This window comes from Diabrotica undecimpunctata, chromosome 5 (genome assembly GCF_040954645.1).
Source record: "Diabrotica undecimpunctata isolate CICGRU chromosome 5, icDiaUnde3, whole genome shotgun sequence".
Lineage (NCBI taxonomy): Eukaryota > Metazoa > Arthropoda > Insecta > Coleoptera > Chrysomelidae > Diabrotica > Diabrotica undecimpunctata.
Genome location: NC_092807.1, coordinates 62,366,198 through 62,385,158, shown reverse-complemented (window position 1 = coordinate 62,385,158; position 18,961 = coordinate 62,366,198). Strand labels below are relative to the sequence as shown.

Genomic DNA, 18,961 nt, shown 5'->3' with positions numbered 1-18,961 from the left:
AAAGTTTCTGGCGATATTTTGAAAGTTTCTGGTGATGTAGCCAAAGTTTCTAGTGACATCGCATCATTGGAGAACAAAGTTTCCGGCGACATCGCTTCATTAGAAAACAAAGTTTCTAACGAGATTTCGTCTCTGGAAAGTAAAGTTTCTGCTAACATCTCTAAAGTAACTTCTGAGATGTCCGCCTTCGACGATAGAATATCTTCGTTGAAAAACCAAGTTGCTGCCGATATGTCGGCCTTCGAAGAAAAGATGAAAGAGATGGAAAGGAAGATAGAGGAAACAGGGACAGCAGAGAGAGGAAACAATCCAATTACAGTAGAGACAAAAGAAGACGAAACGAAATGTAAGTTGGAAACACGGCCGAAATTTGAAGGAAGTGGAGGTTCTGTTCATGTTAAAGTCCCAACTTTCGACGGAAAATCGTCATGGAACAACTACATGAAACAGTTCGAATCAGCTGCAAGAGCGAATGGATGGTCTGAAAAAGAAAAGGCTGTAAACCTGACTATCGCTCTTCGAGGAGATGCCTTAGATGTGCTTCAGACCATAGCCGTAGAGGAGACGGATGATTTTGAACAACTCCAGAAGAGGTTAAATATGCGATATGGTCACGAACATTTGGAGCATATATATCAGTCACAGCTTAAAAATCGAAGACAAAAGAAAGATGAGGCTCTTCAAAAATATGAGGTAGATATTACCAGATTAGTACGATATGCTTATCCAACAGCTCCCGAAGACATGATGGAAAAGTTGGCCGTTCAAACGTTTATTGATGGTCTTCGTGATCATGAAATGCAGAGAACACTACGATTAGCTCGTCACAAGATGCTGGTTGATGTCTTATCCGTCGCCCTCGAATACGAGTCAGCTACGCAGGCCTCTGGCGGATACAGTAAAGTTAGGACTGTAAAAGAGGAAGGAGATGAAGATAAACTTGACCAGCTCGTTAATATGATGAAAAACATGACATACAAGAAAACGAAGACCATAAGATGCTGGAATTGTGGCGAAGCAGGACACGTACGAAGTTTCTGTAAGCACCCTAGGTACGACGCAAATCAAGAAACTCACCATCAGGAAAACTAGAACGGGTCGGCCTTAAGGGGGCAGCTTCGACCCAAAACTTTTCCAAAGACCCTCTCATACTAATAGCTTCTTTGAAATGTCGTGAAGATAGTGTATATGTAGATGGAGAAATAAATGATAAAAAGCATACGTTGTTGGTGGATACCGGAGCGACCAGAACCATTATACGCCCGACAGTTATAAACAGCCGTAAGAAACTGTTACCAACGAGGTTGCGACTTCGGACCGCTACGGGTGAAAATGCCAATATTCATGGAGAAATCCAGATACAATTAGGAATTGGAGCAGAAAAGTTCGTCCATACTGTTATAGTTGCTGACATCGAAGAGGATGTTATATTAGGAATGGACGTAATGAATACGCATGGATTCCAATTGGATTTTAAGAATAAGGTAATCAAAGTTGGTAACGAGGAGGTATTTCTTGATCCACATGATGACAACACTATGCAAGCAGCCGTTAAAGAAGATACAGTCGTGCCTGCGAGAAGTGAAACAATCATAGTAGCGCGGCTACAGGGAATTGTGGACGAAGGGACACCCGTTATGATGGAGCCTTGGAACCATGAAGACGAGGTTGGCCGAGGAATCATAATTGGAAAGGAATAGGTGACTGCGGCTAAAGAAATCCCTGTGAGACTTACCAATGTCAATGACTACCCAGTAACCATCAAGAAAGAGACAAAAGTAGGAACTTGTGTACCTGTGACATCCATAATCCGTCAGACGACAACATCTGATAATTCCAACGACAAATTCGACCAAATCGTTGCAGTTGCTGGACAGTCTCTGAATCAGATTGAGAAAAGGAAATTGAGGGAATTTCTTCGGCAGTATCGTGATATTTTCGTACCGAAAGGAGGAAAGACGGAAAGAACTACCGTTGTTAAGCATAAAATTGATACTGGTAATGCTAAGCCAATTCGTCAAACAGCTCGACGATTACCACAGGCGAAAAGAGAGGAAGCTGAAACAATTGTTCAGGAAATGAAGAAAGACGGGGTGATAGAACCTTCTACGAGCCCATGGGTCTCTCCGGTGGTCCTGGTTAAGAAGAAAGACGGAACGACGAGGTTCTGTGTGGATTACCGTTTGCTGAACAACGTTACCAAGAAAGATAGTTATCCTCTGCCTCGGATCGATAACACATTGGACACATTGGCTGGAAGTAAATTGTTTTCTACTTTGGATTTGAAGTCTGGATACTGGCAGGTAGAAATGGACCCAGTAGATAAAGAAAAGACAGCCCTCACCACAGGATCTGGATTGTGGCAATTCAACGTTATGCCATTTGGACTCTGTAATGCTCCTGCGACATTTGAGAGACTTATGGAAAATGTGTTGAGAGGGTTATCTTGGAAAACATGCCTGGTTTACCTAGATGACATAATCGTCTTGGAGGAGACATTTGAAGATCATCTGAAGAATTTAGAAAACGTTTTTAATCGACTAAAAGCTGCCCGATTGATGTTAAACCCCAAGAAGTGCCAGTTATTTCAAGGTAAAGTCAATTATCTGGGTCATATAGTCAGTAAAGAAGGAGTGGCCGTGGATAAGAGAAAAATCGATTCCATTAAGGAATGGCCAGAACCAACTGACAAACATCAAGTGAGAAGTTTTCTTGGACTATGTACTTATTACCGGAGGTTTATTAAGAAGTTTGCAGATATAGCTAAACCATTAACGCGACTTACAGAGGAAGCAAGAGAATATCGCTGGGATACAGACAGCCAAAATGCCTTTGAGACCTTAAAAAACATTTAATAACAGCACCAATTTTAGGGTATCCACTGCCAGAAGGAGAGTTTATCTTAGATACAGATGCAAGTAATGTGGGAATTGGAGGAGTGCTGTCTCAGATTCAAGGAGAACAGGAACGAGTTCTTGGATATTTTAGTAAAGTTCTTTCGAAACCTGAGCGGAATTATTGCGTCACGAGAAGAGAACTTCTAGCAGTAGTGAAATCAGTAGAGCACTTCTACCAATACCTCTATGGAAGAAAGTTTTTAATCCGAACCGACCATGCTGCCCTTAAGTGGTTGATGCAGTTTAAGAATCCAGAGGGTCAGATAGCCAGGTGGATCGAACGACTCCAAGAATACGATTTCAAGATTGAGCACCGGGCCGGAGTTAGCCACAGAAACGCTGATTCTCTTTTCAGAAGGCCATGCCCAGCAGAGTGTTCCCACTGCAACAAAAGGGAATCCAAGGAAGCAGCAGTGCTAAGAACGACGATGGTCAACGACGACTGGACGCCTACTAAGATAAGGGAAGAACAAGAGAGAGATCCAGTTATACAGAAAATCCGAAAATGGAAAGTGGAAAACCGTCGACCACCTTGGCAAGAAATATCAAACCTATGCTCAGTAGTTAAGACGTATTGGGCCCAGTGGGACTCATTTATCATCGAAGATGGCTTGCTCAAACGAGTCCTGGAAAATGATGACGGTTCAGAGAAGAGAAGACAGTTGGTGATCCCAAAGAGCAGAATAGCCGAAGTACTTCGTCAGTGACACGACAGTCCATCAGGAGAGCATTTTGGTGTAAAGAAGACCCTTCAGCGAATTCGGGAACGGTTTTATTGGATGAACAGTTGCGACGATGTAAAAGACTGGTGTAAGAAATGTACTATTTGTGCTACGAGTAACGGGCCTTATCGAAAAAGGAGAGCCCCTATGAGACAATATAATGTTGGAAGCCCGTTTGAAAGAATAGCTTTGGACATTGCTGGGCCATTTCCAGAAAGTGAAAATGGAGGCAAGTACATGTTGGTAGTAATGGATTACTTTACTAAGTGTGTCGAGATTTACGCACTTCCAGACCAGAAGGCCGCCACCGTTGCAGATAAGTTGATTCAAGAATATATCAGCCGATTTGGAGTGCCTTTGGAGATCCATAGTGACCAAGGCAGGAACTTCGAAAGCGATCTATTCCAAGGAATATGTGATAGACTAGGCATGAAGAAAACAAGAACTACAGCATATCATCCGCAATCTGATGGTATGGTAGAACGGATGAATAGGACAGTTGGCAAGTATTTGACAAAGATAGTGTCCGATTATCAGCGAGACTGGGACCAATATCTTCCGTTCTTCACAATGGCCTACAGATCTGCTGTTAACAAATCGACAGGCAAGACACCAGCCAGAGTCCTATTCGGACGCGAGATGCGACTACCTTGTGATCTAGAGTTTTGGTGGCGACCTGGAGAAGATGTAGCAGGTAAAGATAATGTGATCGAATTACGAAGAAGAATGGACAATGTACACGAGTTGGTCCGTTCCCACCTCCAGATCGCTAGTGACCGAATGAAGAAACGGTACGACACGCAAGCCGAAAAGGGATGTTTTAAAAAGAACGACAAAGTCTGGCTCTACAATCCCAAAAAGCGAAAAGGTTGTTCTCCCAAGTTACAGCAGTTTTGGGAAGGTCCATACCTCATTATGGAGAAGATCAACGATGTCATCTACCGAATAAGCAAGATTCCGAGGGGAAAGCCGATGATAGTACACCATAACCGGCTGGCGTCTTTCGAAGGTGACCACGACGTAGATGAAGAAGTGGAAGTAAACCAAGTCCAAGATGTGTCTGACCTCACGTTTGAGGAATTCATGGGTGCCTATGGAGGTACTGGTAAAGCAAGACATGGTGTTACCATTGAAGTAAAGCAAGATCTACTCCCGCTCCCCGATGACTACTCGCTGGCCCTTACCATCCCGGCCAGTATCAAAGACGCACCAGGGTTGGCATCCGTCTTTCGAAGGAAGTTTGGTCGAGTTGCAGAACTTCAATGCCAAGTGCCACTCCCGGTAAAACCTTGAAACTCCAAGATGCATCACGTTACCTTTTCTACCTGGTAACAAAAGACACTGCCCGTGACCAACCTACCTACCGAGATGTATGGGAAGCCTTACTTCAATTGAGAGAACACGTACTAGAGTCCGACGTGCAAAAGTTAGCCATGCCAAAGTTGAAGTGCCGCCAATTAGAATGGAGGGTTATCCGAAATATGGTGGAGGAGATCTTTAAAGACACCAAAGTCCAGGTGTTAGTCTGTTGCAATCCGCATAGTTACTGGTGCGGAGAGAAAACGGTCCCTTGTCATTTTTATACAACTGGAAGTTGTAAAATAGGGTCCAGTTGCCGATACCAACATACCGTTCCAGTTCCAGTCCCGACAAGGTTCCAGGAGGAACCATCTTTTAAGAGGGGGGCAATGTTACGATAAATTTTGACCCAAAACCGTAAATATATTTATTACTAATATTCTCATTCATTCACGTATTTTCTAGGAAATACCTACCTGACACACGATGGGTCCCCCTTTTTACTATAAAAACAACAATCGAACTTTCTGGAGACGAGCCGATGTAAACATACCAGTTTTGAGAGACCATTTCGCCGCTCTCTCTAGTCGAGAGGGCCATCGACTTTTCTATTCTAACGGTACTGGGTATATAACAGGACCTTTTTGGAGAAAACAGTCAGTCAAAAAAGAAGCTCGCGCTCGCGTTTAAATTGTAACGTCCGATAGATAAATTATGTAATCAGTCAAATAAATTGTTGTACAGTGGTTTAATAAATGGATATAAACTATCGTGTTTTAGTAAATTAAAATAAGAACAATAAATTAGAATTAATAAAAACATTACAGAACTATCTTACAATATTGATATCACAGGAACGCAACTCAACCATATTGGCAATATCATTTTAAAGTCGTCTACTTTAAAATGTATATTATAATATATGCCTGAATTGTCAATATAAATGAGTCAGATACAATTAAATTATTATAAGAATTTTTCACTAACAAAAATTTTTTTTTAAATTTATTAATGGTTTGTAAATATTTTGAGAACGATTTCCGAAGTGGAAATAAAAACGTCAAAAATAAACTGATTTTAAACTTAAATTGTGGCTTATTCCCAATTAAAATAGTAATTGCATTAAGATGCCACAAGAAAATAGCTTCAGAACAATATTTTTATTTCATTGCAAAACAATATCTTTTATTTGAAGTTTGTTTAAAATTAAATTTGCCGCTCTTCAGAATCAGTCTTCGATTTGTCAAAAGTTCGTTGGATTTCCACCGTGACGCTAGTAGCAAATTTCTAGTTTTCATTCATTAATGACGAGACATACTGCATATTTTTGTCAAATGTTACCAAATGTAGTGAATTTGTAAAAAATAATACTGTAATATATAATATAGTGATCACAAATAGTTATTAGTGTCTTTTTTTACCTGAAACAAGTTGAAATCTTATAATTATAAAACAAAATGATACAAGGAATTGTGTAGGTTGGACGATGAAATTGTCCGAGGATAAATCCGTATTTGTATGCGGAATAAACTTAAATGTGGAGTGCAATATCAAAAATATTTACCAAAAACTTTAGTACGAATAACCTGGAAAGTGACGAAAATATATCAGATGAAATGGACCGAGGGACAAAAAGAAAAACAGACATGGATATCACATTTGTTACAAGGCTGGTAAGTTATTGCATTAATTCTAGAATCAAATCAGTAAATATATTAAACAAATGTCTCCACACTAAATATTTAACAGTCTTTCCTGCAGGCACCATCATAATATTATGTATAATACCAATCTCCACACACATACTTAGTTCAGTTGTCAAAAGTGCATGATCTTTTATCCCTTTTATTTGCTTTTTGTAATTAATGTAAGTGGTTATGTTACTAGAAAATGTCTTAAGTATTCAAATGAAAGCAAAGTTAAAACTCTTGCATCTGTTATAAATCATTTAATTGATTTCAATAACAAATATTCAGATGTTCAAATGGTATTCTGCAATTAAATTATCATTAAGTTCTGGCATGATTGTATGTCTTGAAACATTTAATACAGTTTGTGAAGAATTTCAAGTTTTTATTATGTTTTATTATTATATTATGTATACCTCTTCTGTCATCTGTTATGTTTCTCATTTCCCTGATTGTTATAAAGGTGTGTTATGATATTGCTGTTGCTGCCTACATACAAGCCTCATTAAAATATCCTTTGACATAATCTCTATTTATAAACTTTTTCATTAATAAATTTTGAAGATATTTCAACAGTTCTAATGAAGACTTAGTACTTTAGACTTTTAAATAGAATTAAACATACTAAGACATTTCAAGAAAGTATTGCATGATTAGAAAATACATTAAAAATATAGCTCTTGATAAAAGTAACAGTTATTATGTGTGAGTGACTTTATACCTATTATTCTTTCATAAATGTGATTAATAATTATTAAGTAAATACTGACTGTTTCAATACAGCATTTGGACTCAAGCAATGTATTAAACTTGTTAATAATATTATAGAAACGACATGATATTAATAATTTTTTATTCCTGCAATTTACTATTAAAAACTATTCTTTGCTATGTTGGTATTTACAATAAAATTAGCACTTTCTGTCCTTGGACCATTTATTAAAGATTGCAGGGTGTAGGAAGAATTTAATTGTGCATTTTAAATAAACCTTAAATAGTAGTGTGAGTATAATCCTACTTATTTTAACATCTGTATTAATCACTAACAGTTTCTGTGTTGTCAGACTCAAAGTGTTGACTCAAAAACACATTTAATTTCAGCTCCCAGGTGTTTTTCATATTTCCTTATAATCCATTTGTAGTATTCAGACTGTGGTTATGTTTGCCCATTTTTCTTGTGCTTTTATCAGAATATTAGATCAAACCTGTTTAACTATGAAATACAAGAATGAATGAATAATGAGAATATGGTCAAAGTAATACAAGCACAGTAAATAAGGTGGCATGCACAATTTTAGAAGGGAGAAGCCTCACAAATCAAGAGTGATAACTCCAGGTAAAAATGAAGTAGATGAAAAATAAGATGGATGGAAGATATAGTAGAGGACATAAGAAAGATGGAGATAAGTTCATAATCATCATCATGGTGCTACATCCCTTAAGGCCCTATATCTACTCAAGCTTTCTGCTCGATTCTGATCTGTCCCTTGCTTGGATTTTCCAGTTGGCAACAGCAATGTGTTCAGCATCCTGTGTTATCCATGTCTATCCACCTCAGCTTTGGTCTACCCCATCTTCTCATTCCCACTGGTTCTGCTGTTAGAATATTTTTTTATGGAGATAAAAATAAAAAAAAACAATTAGGAAAATTAGTACAAAAGTACAAACATGCACTAGAAATTGTAAAAGAAAAGTTAGTTATAGGCCGGCTTATCACATAAAATCGATTTTCAGTTATTTAAGTTTTCTGAGGAGTACAACTTATATGAATGTGTTACCAAAAAATAAATAATAGGAAAACAATAATTATTGTAATGCATTTTTATCTACAGGTGTTCGTGTTATTAAAAGCCTATTATTACTACTATACAGTTTACAGTTAAAATAAGTACAAAATACAGAAGAAAATATAATGCAATCATGCTACACCTTTGCCATCATTATCAACATTAATTTTATATCTCCTGTGTCCTCAATATATATCTAAATTATATTTACTATTATTTCTAAGATGAACTTTCAATTAGAATGAGACCTAGGCCTAGAATTCAAATTAATATTATCATTGCTATTGTTCTTAATGTAACTATATCCACTCCCAGTATGGAATCAAGTAGTATGTATTTCTATAAATCTGATACCATATCTTTATAAACTAGATATTTATATCAATATTTTGCATTTTTACAGCATACATACTGTCAGGGTTTAGTTCTACTTCTTTTTATTAGGTTTTTTTCTGTATGATGTTGATTGTACTTTTTGGTTATACAATTTATTTCTTTTGTTTATTTCTGTAGATGTGTTAATTGATATTTTTTTTGTGTTATTTTTCTTGCTCATTGTTGTTTTTAACTGAGAGGAATCTGCTCCTATAGGTTCTATTTGATTTTTTAACTGGTAATGGTTTGATTTAGTTTCCCTCTATTGTCATAAAGCTAAAGTGAATTTAATATAAGTAAATAATTTTCAGAAAAATTTTCATTTTACTTAATTAGTTTTAGGCATCTGCAACTGTAGGCTGATGTAAATATGGACAGTAGAATTAAAAGAGAATCAGTGAAATAGGAAAAACAAGGCATTAAAAAATATAAATGAAACTTATATATTCTCAAATCTGAAACACATAAGCCTAGATAAGTTGCCCCTGTGATTTGCATCAAGCATCTCCCTTGGTTTTCAGAACATACTCTACCCTCTACATGAAATGGTGCAGTGCCGATCTTGTAGAAAATTCTTTTCTATATGTATCAGACCTTCAACCAATACACCATCTCTAATATGTGTGTGTCTCCTCCTCAATCATCCCATTTTTCAACCACCATTCTTCTGCTTTAAAGGTTTTGATTTTGTTTGGGCAGGTCCTGTTAGACACATATGAAGGCAATGAGCCACTTAGTTATATTATTGGGATTGACTACAGCCAAGTCTGCTCCCACAAGCTCTCCATCACCTTCACCATGTCATTTTCCATGTTCATTTTTTGGTTATATTCATTAGCATTGTTTAGCCACAAGACTTCTGCAATAAAATTGTTTTATGGAACAGTAGAAGTTGATTCTGACTTCCAATAGAAACCTCATTCACTGCTTGTTCCAGTTTGTTGATGATCATGTTTTTTTGAGCCTGATCTAGTTGAGTATCAGAATGGTATCTGTGTACTACCACCATCTTGAATACTTTTGTGACATTGCTATATGATCTAGGTCTTCTCATTTGAATTCCTGTTTTTAGTGCTTCTTTCGTGTGTAAGAGTTAATGATATTCTCTCGAGGTCTCCTTTTTCTTTTTACTCATGTTACATCAACTATTTTTGTCTCTTTTCTGTTCTTCGGCTGTGATCCAGATAGGCAGTTTTTAAAGTAACTCCAAGTCTGTTTGAACATAGTAACTAAGTATGTATTACCTGATGACCTGGCAAGTATACCAGTGTGATACTGTTGTGCTCCACATTCTTTTCATTACCATGCTAGCCTAGAAACTACCTTAGAACTCCTGAGAACCCCATAGTTGCTTGACTATATGCAGAAGTGGATCTGCTAAGTTCAAAAGCCTGATGTTAATTTCTTTTGCACAATGCAAAATTGCATATACCTCTGTCTGTATTACAGAGGTATATTCTCCTAATTGAATAGAAATGCTTACATTACCATCACTGTGGTAAATTTCTGCACACTAAACTTTCTGTAGTCTTAAGCTTGACTGTGTGTTTCCTTTGTCCCATTCCTCTCGTGGCAGATGTCTACCTGAATATATACTTAAAGCATCCATCTGGGTACCATTTGGTTAGAAGCCACTATCCATGTGGTATCCCAAATTGTATTTATGATATTGCTATGTCGTGATCTAATAATTACATTACTAAGTTTTAGAGAAAATATCCAATTCTCGCCCCCCTCCCCCTTCTAACGATGTAGAGTGGCAGGAGCTCCAGTAGGACCACCATAGCTGCTGTTGATGTACCCCTTAGAGCACCTGTAATTATGCCCTAAAGCTCTAAGTCAAGAAGTATTTGCCTATAAACTTCTCCCTAAGGACAGCCTCTGGCTATCTGTGCTGACACTGTATACCCTAGTAATATCGGGTACCACTACTTATTTTTTTGTGTTTCCTTTTTGCAGTCTTTCATTAAGTGTTCAAACTTCCGACAACTATTTGACTTTACAATGTGTTTAAAGAAATAGTTTTTTAATCAAATATGGACGGAGAAGCTATTTCTTTTTGACCAATATATTTATAGGATTCTGTATTCATTGTCAATAAGGCATTTATCATTCCTTTAGTATTTTTGAAAATATCATGTTTTAATCTCCCAGTTACTGTTGTAATACTATTTTGAATTACCATCTTTTCTATTAAGTTTTTCTCATCTTCCATATGCCTTTACATTGAATAGTATTATTATTGGATTCTCTTTTAGTATTTTTACTTCATACCTTGCTTCTACTTTAAATTCTCCTTTTTGTTTTTTTTACTTCATTGCTGTAGTCACATATTATGAAATTTTTTCACGGTTTTCCATTTTAATTTCATTATTAAGTTCTTAGAGGTTGTTTTAATAAACTAATACTATTATCAACTGTTTATAGAAATTCAAGGAGTCTCCATTTAAACATTTTGGGAACTAGAATGTACCACATTTCTTACATATTGCATTGTTGCATCCATCACAGTTAAAGATGTCTTTATTTCCATTTTTTTTTGTTTTTACATTTATTAAAAATTTGGCAATTCCTTTCAATTTCAAACTAAGTATCTGCATTCCATTTTAAATCTCCACTTTATTACTTAAATTCAATATGTGTTTATATATTTTGCCTTTTACTTTTCAATTTTGATTTCATTTTATTTTAGCTTACTCTTCTTTTCATCTATTCCACTGTAAATAATAATTAAGTCTGGCCTGTGGGTATAATTTTTTGAAGATTTAATTAAGATCTCATGGGAGATTTTCTAACGGGTCTGTCTTTGGCAGACCAGCTGTCAGGCACGTTAAATTGTCTTGAACTTAAATAAATGTGGTATAACTTTTTCACATCGGGTTTATCCTCTAGACCAGCGGTTTCTAACCTTTTTCTTTCTCCAAACCTCTTATAAAAATTGGAATATATTGGCAGTCATCAGCAGTCATTAGTGAAAGTATATGTAGAATAGTACTATTTGGATGTTATTAAAATTTATTAACCATATGAATAATAGTTATAAGGGACAAAGTAAACTAAAACTTAACTGTAAAAAAATTTTGGTGGTCTTTTGTCCTAAGGTAGGGTATTAATTTTTTTTGCTTAGAGAAATTGTCAGAGGATAAGTCAATATTCTTTCCTTTTTCTAACAAAGATGAAGAAGTGTTAGAAAATTAATATATCTTATTGAAAAGGATTTTGTGTCCAGTTATTTGTTTCATGTTTATTAGGAAAATTCCCTTTGAATGGTAATTGAATATCAGCTAATTATGCAAGTTTTTGGAACCACAGAATGTCAGATACAGAAGCGGACAAATTAAATAGATCGTCAGGAAAAAATGATTGAAATTTAATTTCAATTCCAACAAGCAGGCCAAAACATTGCCACAAAAAAGCCACCTTACTTGTGTATGAAGTACTAAAGAGACATTTAGACTTCCCAAGTCCTCACAAAGTTCACAGGAAAAATTTAAAATTTTTATAACATTGCTTACAAGTACTGGCAAACTGTGCAGGAATACCTTTACATGCCAATGTTTGCATATGAATACAGCAGTGAGTCCATTCTATGTTGTGGTTGATCTTATTTACTTCTGTGTATACACCTAAGCAAAAAGACCAGTTTATTTCATATTTTTGAAAATATTTTAGAAAATGATCTAATCATTGATTAGATTAAAAATTGCTACACCAGTAGTATAAGTTTCCAGTGGTTTTAAAGCATAAACATTGTGATGTCTTTAGCATAAGGTCCGATCAAATTATCTGTCACTGTTTGAGCTTGTCCAGACCCTGCATTCTATAGCTAACCTGAAATGATGCTTCGAGAGCCATTTACTATCTTCGTTGAAGGCCAACAGGAAAGAAGAAACACTTTTATTACCTTCCAACTTCATTTTAAAATTTTCAATATGTACAAATGTACAAATATTCAATATGTGTTTAAATGTAATCCAGATGCCTTGTCTCAAAGTTTCAATGAATAAGCGATGGTTTTAAAATGCTGTTGGCCAGGACAAAATTACAAATTACACAAATCAGTTTAGGTTCAGATTCTTCACTGGTGAAATACTGTCACTGTCATATTTCCGATTCTTTTTTACAGCAACTTACTGAAACCAAAAATACCGTATGCATTAAACTGTAGGCCATATGAATGGGAACATTGATGGAAGAATATCTAGTGAAACGAAGTAAGAAAAAAGAATATACAGGTCAAAAAAGAGAACACACCTTGAAAAACAGCTGGAAAGATATCAATAGATAGATAACCAGATTTTGTAGAAAACTAAACTTCACAATAGCAACATATAAACCAAAAGAACTCACTATAAAGACGCAGACGGAACTCCAAATAGGCAATATATAATAAACCTCTGGTCAAGACATTCGAATCATCTCTCTCTCTCTCTCTTTCTCTCTCTCTCTCTCTCTCTCTCTCTCTCTCTCTCTCTCTCTTTCTCTCTCTCTCTTTCTTTCTTTCTCCCCCTCTCTCTCTCTCTCTCTCTCTCTCTCTCTCTCTCTCCCTCGCGCGCTCTCTCTCTTCTTTGCTTCAGATTCTGCACTAGTATTTCCTTCTTTCTGACAATTTGAGACTATTGCACTATTGCCTTGTATTCAGTCTTTTCTCTCATTGCTACCTGCATTATTTTATGATTATATTACTATGTATATTATTCTACGTGCGCTTACCCTACCTACCTTCCTATGTAATTCGTTTCTGTGTAATTCTGCACTCCAACACACAGTGCTCGGTCCTATCATCTTGGTAGGACCTGAAGGAGTCGTACCCTGTTAGGAACTGGGTGAAAAAGTAGTTAGTGTCTCTGTCGTCGCATTTCATCCAGTCCACAATATTTGGAATTAATACCCTCGTCCAGGCAGCCCTATGGTCGTCCATTTTTCTTGACACTCCGTTATGCTACTATTCTTAGCTACTATTTTCTCCTGCTCATCCATCATGTAGGTTTCCGCCCTTTCTTTCATTATCAGGTGGATGGGTAATACACCCGCGATCACTTGTATAGCCACCGTTGATGTTGTTCTTTATGCACATGCTAGCCTTAGCAGTGTTTTTCTTTGGACTTTTTTTAGAATTCTCCTATATTTCTTGATGTTAAGCACTTGTTGCCGTACCGGTGCCGCATAGAGTACAGTAGAGTGGACCACTTCGATTAAAATTTTCATTTTGGCAGGCCCTGGTCCTCCCACATTGGGCATAATCCTTGTCATCGCCGAAATTCTCTCTTCTGCCTTGCGAACGACGTACTTCACGTGATTATCAAAGGTTCGCCTCGTATCTAGGATTACCCTCAAGTACTTCACCTTTTTGCCAGGTATGAACTTTTCTCCATCCAGTTCAAAAACTATATGATCTGTGGCCCTTGGACTCTTGCGTATCATAGCACGTCTTCACTTTGTTGGGGACTCGGTTTGCTCTATTCGCATGATTAACCAGTTTTCGTTGTGCTCCACCAGTACCACCAGGTCATCCGCATACGATATTGCTTGTAGATCAATGCCCAGGTTAGCCTCTAAAATTTCGTTGCATAGAACATTCCAAAGCAATGGCTCCAGGACGGAGACCTGCGTCACCCCGCCGTGGTCCTCATAGAGTTAGCTCTAGCAATATCGATGCACCTATATGTGAAGTAGCTCCTGACCAAGTTCTGTAGATACGGAGATATCCCCAACTCGTCCAGTAGTCTGATGACAATTTTCCAGCTAGCAGCATTAAAAGCATTTCTTATATCAAGAAAGAAAGCCACCATCCATCTGTACCTACATATGGATATATCCCTCTTGTTCCTACTTAAGGCGTCCACCGCAGATTTTTCTTTCCTGAACCCATACTTGCGGTCGGAGATGCCACCTCTCTCCGTTATCTCCCTCTCCAGCATTCTCCTCGTAAGAATCTCAAATACCTTGCCTAATGCATTTAACAGGCATATACGCCCCAGGCTCCTCTAATTCCTTTACCGGTTTCGCGGTAAGTATGAGATTTGCCGTTTTCAGATCTCCTGGGAACTCTTGTCTTAGCAGGTTGTTTATAATATCCTGTGTCCATTGCACTTTCTCCTCGATATTCGACTTCTTTATTATCTCAGGTGCTACCTTATCAGGTCTAGGCGCTTTTCCTGTTTTGAGCGTTTTACCAGCTTCCGTCACTTTCTCCCTTGTAAATTCAGTCATGGGTGTCTCCACTTGGAGTGGCGTTAATCTTACTTCCTCCCTCTGTATTCCCTGAGACTCTCCTTGATATTAAAGAAGCCTCCTGTTGGATGATAGATATTCTTTTTAAGATCTTTTTTTATTCTTCAATCCTCTCTGTCCACCAGTAGGTTGACTGTTTGCTCTCATACTTTCCTCTTACAAAGATTTCCTCTTTGAGTCTTCTTTTGTCAAGATATTTCGACCTGCTCCCTCCCTTGGTTTTGTATTATATAATACCTGTCTACAATCTACATAAAACAGTAACTAGCAGACGTAGATAGAAGAATATAAAGTTAGGCAGGCAATACGAAATTTGACTAACAATAAATCTCCAGGAACAGACAACTACAACAGAACTGTTTAAAAGAGCCAAAGAAAACTGTATATTTAATTTATACAAACTGATAATAGAAATATGGAAATAATGTAAGTTACCTGACGACTGGTACATGTGGTAAAAGACCACAACTAGAGAGGAAATACCTTACTAAATGCAACTTTAAATAATTCTTTTTATGATGTAATTCTTTATATTCTAAAATATTCTTTTACATCGTATGCTTTGGCCTAAGATCCTATGCAGAGAATATAATAGGAAAATGACAAATTGGGTCTGGGCAGAAAATCAACAATAGTTCAAATATCAACACTGAGACAACTTCCGGAAAAGACAAAGCAATATGGTATTAACACATACCATACCGTTGTTGATTTTAAATCGGCTTATGACAACATCAATAGGAATAACCTTTGCAATCCAATGCAAGAGTTTGGAATACCAAAGTACTTAATAAAGCTAACTACCAAATATGTAGAGAGCGAATTCGGCCAGATGGAGACCTATCTCACACAATTAAAATTAATAATAGCGTTAGACAAGGTGATACAATCTGTTTAATAGAGCCCTGAAAAAAGCCATAAGAACTTCTGGAATTAACACAAACGGCTCCATTAGAACTGAGAAGATCATTTTTAGCTGAAAAAATTATTATTAAGTCGCTAAAGAAAAACTCACAATTCATTAGCAGCATATATAAATTAAACGAATACGACCTAACTAAGCCTTTTTGGATTCATAAACACTCTCCTCCTATTTGTGATGGATTGAGAAACGTGACCTTAAAACCACAAACAAAGGTAGAGACTGACTACTTTGATCACTTTGTTTCCTGTGATGTGGATATACCCCTTTATTCGGAGTTAGCATTTTTAATAATATAGTCATAAATCAAATTTTATTGGAACATTCAAACTACGTCACTATATACACTGATGGATCAAAAAACACCGATGGTACAGGTTGCGCTTTCGTAATACATAAACGATACAGAAAAAATATAAGTTAAACAAAAACACATCTATTTTCACAGCTGAGGCAATAGCAATTCTAAAAGCACTAGAATATGTTCATCAGGAAGAGGATCAGAATGCTATAATCTTTTCCGATTACCTTTCCGTTCTTAAGATCAAAATAAATATATAAAATTCTATGTCAAAGCACACGCAGGAATAACAAACAATGAAATTGCAGATTAAATTGCCAAAGAAAGCATAGTAATGGGGGAACAAATAAATTACGAATTAACTACAGACGAACAAATAATCATAGCAAAACAGAGAATGATGAAGAAATGGTCCTATTTATGGCAAGAGTACAGCTTTACAAATCCAACACGTTACACCAGACTTGAAACCAAATTAAGGAGAAAACCTTATTACAATGAATACGATTACAGTCGAAAAAGTATAACTACTATCAGTAGAATGAAGTTTGGTCACGCATGTTATCCAGCACATTTATATAAAATAAAAGTACTTGAGAGTGACCTTTGTGAAGCCTGTAATAAAATCGGTGACCTGGACCACATCTTTATTGATTGTTTAAAATATAGAGCTCAATCTAATGAGCTTTTCAGAAAACTTTTAAAATTAAACATTGAAAGCCCATATAATATACTGCATCTTCTTGCTTTAGACAGAAAAGAAATTTACGATTGTTTGCTGTCTTTCGTCAGAATAACGAATATACGAATATAACCACCTTTGTTAATACCTGATGTCTTTCCTTAATGTACGTATACCTATCTGTCCGAGGCCTACCTTTTATCGTTTATAAAAATGCCCTGGTCGGCCCCTGGGCAAGAAGAGTGTAATCCCTGTGTAATCCTTGTATCTGTTTTTAAAAATTTGTGTCTGGCTGTGTGGGTATAGAATCCAACTCATTGCATATGTGTGATGACACTGACATTATAGGGAGAAACGAACCTGCGGTTAAAAGGATTTTCGCAGCTACAGCAAACTTCAAAACTATGGGACTTGTAGTAAACATTCAAAAAACAAAATATATGTCAGTACTAGTGACCATTACCTTAGACAGATGCAGCACTTAATAATTATAAGTGAATAAACTATCGAAGCTGTTCAAGAATGTGTATATCTTGGCTCTATTGTCGATAGAAAAAATGGTATGAACAACGAAATCTATGCAGACAACCAAATATCTTAAAAACCATTAAAATCAACTGATTTGGATTGGTGAATCAGTTCGTAAGGATGAGAGATGAGGACCCAGTTCTAAAATCGATGTTTGAAAAACTTATGGCACAAAAACAACGCTGGGGACCAAAAGAATGCTTCCTGGATGATGTGGAAACAGATCTGCAGGTATTGGGAATACGGACACAGAAAATAGACTATAAGCCCATGGGAGATTTTTAATAGGTCATTTGACCCAGCATGAATCATATATAAAACGATACTACAATATCTAATAACTTTAGAAACTATGCCGACATCTTCTCTTGAGATAATAAATAAATAAGAATATAGAATACTTTTACCCAAGTACCTATAATTTTTTTTTGTTTAATTAATATTTGTATTGTTCTGAAGATATTTTCTTGTGGCATTTTAAATTAATTACTATTTAAATGGGAATAAGCCACAATAAAAGGTTAAAATACGTTTATTGACGTTTTAATTTCCACTTCGGAAATCGTTCTCAAAATACATACAATGTTTGTATTTTGAGAACGATTTCCGAAGTGGAAATTGAAACGTCAATAAACGTATTTTAACCTTTAATTGTGGCTTATTCCCATTTAAATAGTAATTAATTAATATTTGCTTTTGACTATAACCCATAAAGAGTGATTTTCTATGTCACTGCACAATAAAATTTTTATGAACTGAACAAGAGAATGTGTGTGGAGTCGTCATAAAATATTTATTGCTGTATATTATGGGCTTTCTAATATTTAATATAGGTATTGGATGGTATTTACCAATAAAAAAATGAGTAATCATTAATTTAACCAAAAAGTATACTTTACTTTTATGTATACTGCACAGGGAAGTACAAATTGAATGTACTCTTTTTAAATCTATTTTAGTATTTACCCTCTTTATAGTTTAATGTTATGTTAAAACCAATTATTCAATTTTTTCAGGCAAAACAAAAAGCATCGATTAAATGGCTCCTCTCCAAAGCATTTAACAACAAAATACCTGAAAATTTGAAAGAACCTTTTTACCGGGATCATGAGGTGAGTTAAAATATTTGAATTTCGAATTAAGTATTGCATTCTGATTTTTATAATAGTTTCGAAATTTAAGACCATGAATATAGGTTAAAAGTAAACATTTATACACATTATTATATCAAGCTATACAGATTGTTGCATATTATAGTACTATAGTAGAAGCAACAGTTAGAATGCAGTGTTGTCTTACGGCGCGCAGTGATGCCGCTAATGTCGGCACAGTGGTAGCTGTGTGGTAGTTTGCCGATAGACTGAGAGTTAAATAAGAGAATAAACAAAAAAAAATTAATTCTAAAAAAATTCATGTATACATAAAATATCTAATACCTCTTAAATACTTATATACATATATACAAAAAAAATGCTAATTAGTTTACCCCATATGACACGATAAATATATAGAGTGTATTCTAACAA

General features: G+C 36.0%; 1 protein-coding gene across 6 annotated transcripts in view; it reads left to right on the top strand.

Moving 5' to 3' along the window:
- Positions 1–6,221: 6,221 nt before the first annotated feature.
- The window catches only part of Patronin (calmodulin-regulated spectrin-associated protein patronin), a 210,824-nt gene continuing 198,084 nt past the window's right edge, over positions 6,222–18,961 (top strand). For all 6 annotated transcript variants that reach the window (XM_072532006.1, XM_072532007.1, XM_072532008.1 and 3 more), the window contains exons 1-2: positions 6,222–6,591; positions 18,452–18,547. In XM_072532006.1, coding sequence (XP_072388107.1) covers positions 6,454–6,591; positions 18,452–18,547 — 234 coding nt within the window. In that variant the 5' untranslated portion in view covers positions 6,222–6,453. The remainder of the gene's footprint in view (positions 6,592–18,451; positions 18,548–18,961) is intronic.